Source organism: Triticum aestivum, chromosome 2D (genome assembly GCF_018294505.1).
Source record: "Triticum aestivum cultivar Chinese Spring chromosome 2D, IWGSC CS RefSeq v2.1, whole genome shotgun sequence".
Taxonomy (NCBI): Eukaryota; Viridiplantae; Streptophyta; class Magnoliopsida; order Poales; family Poaceae; genus Triticum; species Triticum aestivum.
This window is the reverse complement of record NC_057799.1, coordinates 26,797,312-26,800,855: the sequence shown is the minus strand read 5'-3', so window position 1 is coordinate 26,800,855 and position 3,544 is coordinate 26,797,312. Positions and strand designations below refer to the sequence as shown.

The 3,544-nt window shown below is 57.8% G+C and overlaps 2 protein-coding genes across 2 annotated transcripts; one reads left to right on the top strand and one right to left on the bottom strand.

Moving 5' to 3' along the window:
- Nucleotides 1–584: 584 nt before the first annotated feature.
- Nucleotides 585–2,201, top strand: LOC123048447 (uncharacterized protein At4g15970-like). The gene is made up of 2 exons (XM_044471548.1): nt 585–944; nt 1,047–2,201. Exons 1-2 carry the CDS (start codon nt 756–758, stop codon nt 1,905–1,907), a joined length of 1,050 nt encoding a protein of 349 aa, XP_044327483.1. The 5' UTR covers nt 585–755; the 3' UTR covers nt 1,908–2,201.
- Nucleotides 2,202–2,348: 147 nt separating this feature from the next.
- On the bottom strand, nt 2,349–3,329 carry LOC123048448 (probable 3-hydroxyisobutyrate dehydrogenase-like 3, mitochondrial). Its single transcript, XM_044471549.1, has one exon. The coding sequence runs from the start codon at nt 3,327–3,329 to the stop codon at nt 2,367–2,369; it is 963 nt and encodes a 320-aa protein (XP_044327484.1). The 3' UTR covers nt 2,349–2,366.
- Between the last annotated feature and the right edge of the window lie 215 nt (nt 3,330–3,544).

Here is a 3,544-nt window from a genome sequence, read left to right as displayed (position 1 = left end):
AATGTTATTCATGGTAATTTATATTGGTGCGATAGTTTGCAAGCACGGTAATTTTCCGAAGAAAAAAAATGAACTAAGATGGATTTGTCATGCTTGCCAATTAAACTTGTCATCCTTGACCACCATAATTTGTAATGAAAAATATTTAATTTGTCATGCTTAAAAATCTGACGTTCCCTGAATACTCGAGTCCAAATTTTATTCTTAATATAGTACTACTCGTAGTACTAGAAATTCAATATCTATGTCATAGCATGATTTGGTTCCCCGCAAAAAAAAAGCATGATTTGGTTGACCATACGCCACGACGTAACATGCCAGGGATCGCGCGTGCATCTTGCAGCAATCTCGAATCTCGATCAGCACTTGACGGTGAGTTAATGATTCCTGTTTGTACTTTGTGTTGTAAGTAAAAATTGCTGTTTAATCGATCAGTTGCATTCATCACAGGGAAGAGACTACACCCATGCATGCAGGATGGTTGGCTAGTTAATGGCACAATGTCAAACCTTATCAACGGTAATGATATGCCACAGCGTGCGTCTTGATCTTCTTTTCTTTCTTGTCTCCCGGCCGGCAGAAGAGAAGAAGATCATGTGAAATGGCTGGCACATGCATGGCTTCTATATGTATGATGCGCGCATCCTAGGTCCAGTTCACCGTCGTCTATAGTATATAACACAAGTCCAGTTCGCCGGCCGGCGGCACAGTGTGTGCTCTCCACTCGCTGTGGATCGAGGATCCCCCAGTTCGTCATGTACGCGCTGAGACATATCCTGGGCTTCTTTCTGGGAGCGGCGATCACGGCGGCCTTTGTGGCGCTATTGCTGCCGCCTTCTCCTTCTCCTTCTCCTTCTCCTTCACCGTGCCCGTGCGGGCGCACGCCGCCGGCAGATCACAAGCTGGCGTCATTGGACCAAGCTGCTCCGAAGAAGCTCGATACGGTAAGATTATGTTCCTTTTGCTTCTTCTTTCTCATTAATGGTTTGGTTCCCCCAAAATTAATCTGCATGCACGCCTGAGCTCTGAACCCGCACGAGCTGCAGGGGGTGAACAATGCTGCACGGAAACCGGAAGAGGACGACGACGAGAAGCTCGCGGAGCTGCTGCGGAGCGCGGCCATGGACGACAACACCATCATAATGACCTTCACGAACGAGGCGTGGACGGCGCCGGGGTCGCTGCTGGACGTGTTCCTGGAGAGCTTCCGCATCGGCGTGAGGACGGAGCCGCTGCTGAAGCACCTGGTGATCGTGGCGGTGGACGGCAAGGCGTTCGAGGGGTGTCAGCGCGTGCACCCGCTCTGCTACCGCCTGGCGTCGATGGTGGACTTCGCGGCGGAGAAGTCGTACAACACCCCGGACTACCTGGACATGATGTGGGCGCGGAACAAGTTCCAGGCGCGGGTGCTGGCGCTGGGCTTCGGCTTCGTGTTCACGGACGTGGACATCGTGTGGTTCCGGAACCCGCTGCTGCGCATCCCGGTGGGCGCCGACATCGCGCTCAACTGCGACTGGTTCTACGGCGACAACCCCTACGACCTCAACAAGACGGCCAACGGCGGGTTCCTCCACGCCAAGCCGCGGGCGCGGACGCAGGCCTTCTTCGCGGACTGGTACGCGGCGCGGACGCGGCACCCGGGGGAGCACGACCAGTTCGTGTTCGACCAGGTGAAGCACGAGCTGGCGGCGCGGCACGGCGTGACGGTGCAGTTCATCGACACCCAGTACCTCAGCGGGCGGTGCGAGCCCCGCATGGACTTCCGCAAGCTGTGCACGTTCCACGCCAACTGCATCATCGGGCTGCAGTACAAGCTGGAGTATCTCACCGGCGTGCTCGACGAGTGGAAGCGGTTCAAGGCCCAGGAGGAGCTGCTCGGCACCAACAGCACCGCGCTCACTTACTGACATTCTCTCCCCCTTGTCTCATTGTCTCCGGCCTCACCTCCCTTTTATCGTCCCCGATTCAATTTTCATGTTCTCAAGAGTCCTTGCCCTTCGAAGAGCTTCCACACGTACATCCCTCCTTTCGTGCTTGTCAAAGAAGCATGGAGTAGAAGGGAAGCTTGAGCATTTAACGCTTCAACTTTGGAGTCATTGATGAAGCCTACCAAGAATTTTACTTACAAATCGAGAGAAAATGATTTGGATTTGGATGCTAATTCATGGGAGTACCACACTTCACCACCACAGAGAACTGAATCAGAGTTGATACATCAGCAAGCATCAAGAGGCATGCGAAAATGACATAAATCGGAGTGAATCCATGCATGGATTGTTGGCATTGTTGCGACAGTGGCAGATCGAATACAGCCCAGAAAGATCTCCGTATGTCCGTGTGTCGTTGCGACGAACACATGTCTTGCATTACTTGTGAATGCCGCTGAGGCACTCGATGACGGTGATCAATCCCCGCACGCACAAGTCACCGTCGCCGTTCGCCACCATCGCCGAGAACATCTGCCGGAACAGCGCCGCCCCGGGCAGCGCGGTGGCCTCATCCTCCTCCTCCTGGCCATCCCCGATCTCCAGTGCCATGCCAAGGTCCTTGATGATGTAGCGCGCGGAGCCGGGGCCCGACGCGAAGTCGCGGTTCACCGCGCGCGTGCCGAAGATGTCCATGACGCGCGACCCCGCCGCGCCCTTGGACACCGCGTCGAGGAACAGCCGCGCGTCGAGCCCGGCGGCGTCCGCGAAGGCCAGGGACTCGCTGAGGCCCACCACCGCCCCGGCCACCGCCATCTGGTTGGCGATCTTGCTGCTCTGCCCGCTGCCTGGCGGGCCCATGTGGGTCGGCGTGCCGAGGTGCGCGAAGAGCGGGGCGAGCCAGGCCACCACGGCCTCGTCGCCCCCGGCGAGGATGGCCAGCGTGCCGTCGCGGGCACCGGCGTCGCCACCGGAGACGGGGGCATCGACAGCGTGACAGCCGGTGGAGCGCGCGGCCGCGGCGATCTCCCGCGCGAGGGAAGGGGAGGAGCTCGTGCAGTCCACGAGGACGCCGCCGGGGCGGAGACCCGCCAGGGCGCCGGACGCGCGGTCCAGCACCACCGCGCGGACGTCTCCGGGGTCGCTCACCATGGTGAACACCACGTCGGAGGCCGCAGCCACGGAAGCGGGCGAGTCAGCGACACTCGCGCCTGCGGCGACCAGGGCATCCGCCTTGACCGACGTGCGAGCGTACGCAGTCACCGTGAACCCAGCAGCGAGGAGGCGCGTGGCCATGGCGCCGCCCATGACGCCAATGCCGACCCATCCCACCCGCGTTCTCCCGGGCCGCACCAGCGCCGGGTAACCAAACCCCAACGGTTCTACCTTCTTCCCCTCCTCCATGACCATGCCCATGATCTTGACCTCACGGGCTCGACACGCTCAAGCTCAACAGTCTAAGCTCCCAACGACCCAAAGTTGTGGTTTGTTTGTTAGTTGTTACACCTGCACCTGCAGAAGGGCAGATCATGAGAGCGAGAGAGAGAAAAACATCCCATGATTCGCGCGTTCCAAATCTGGGATAAACAACTCACTCGTTCCAAAAAGCACAAGACTAA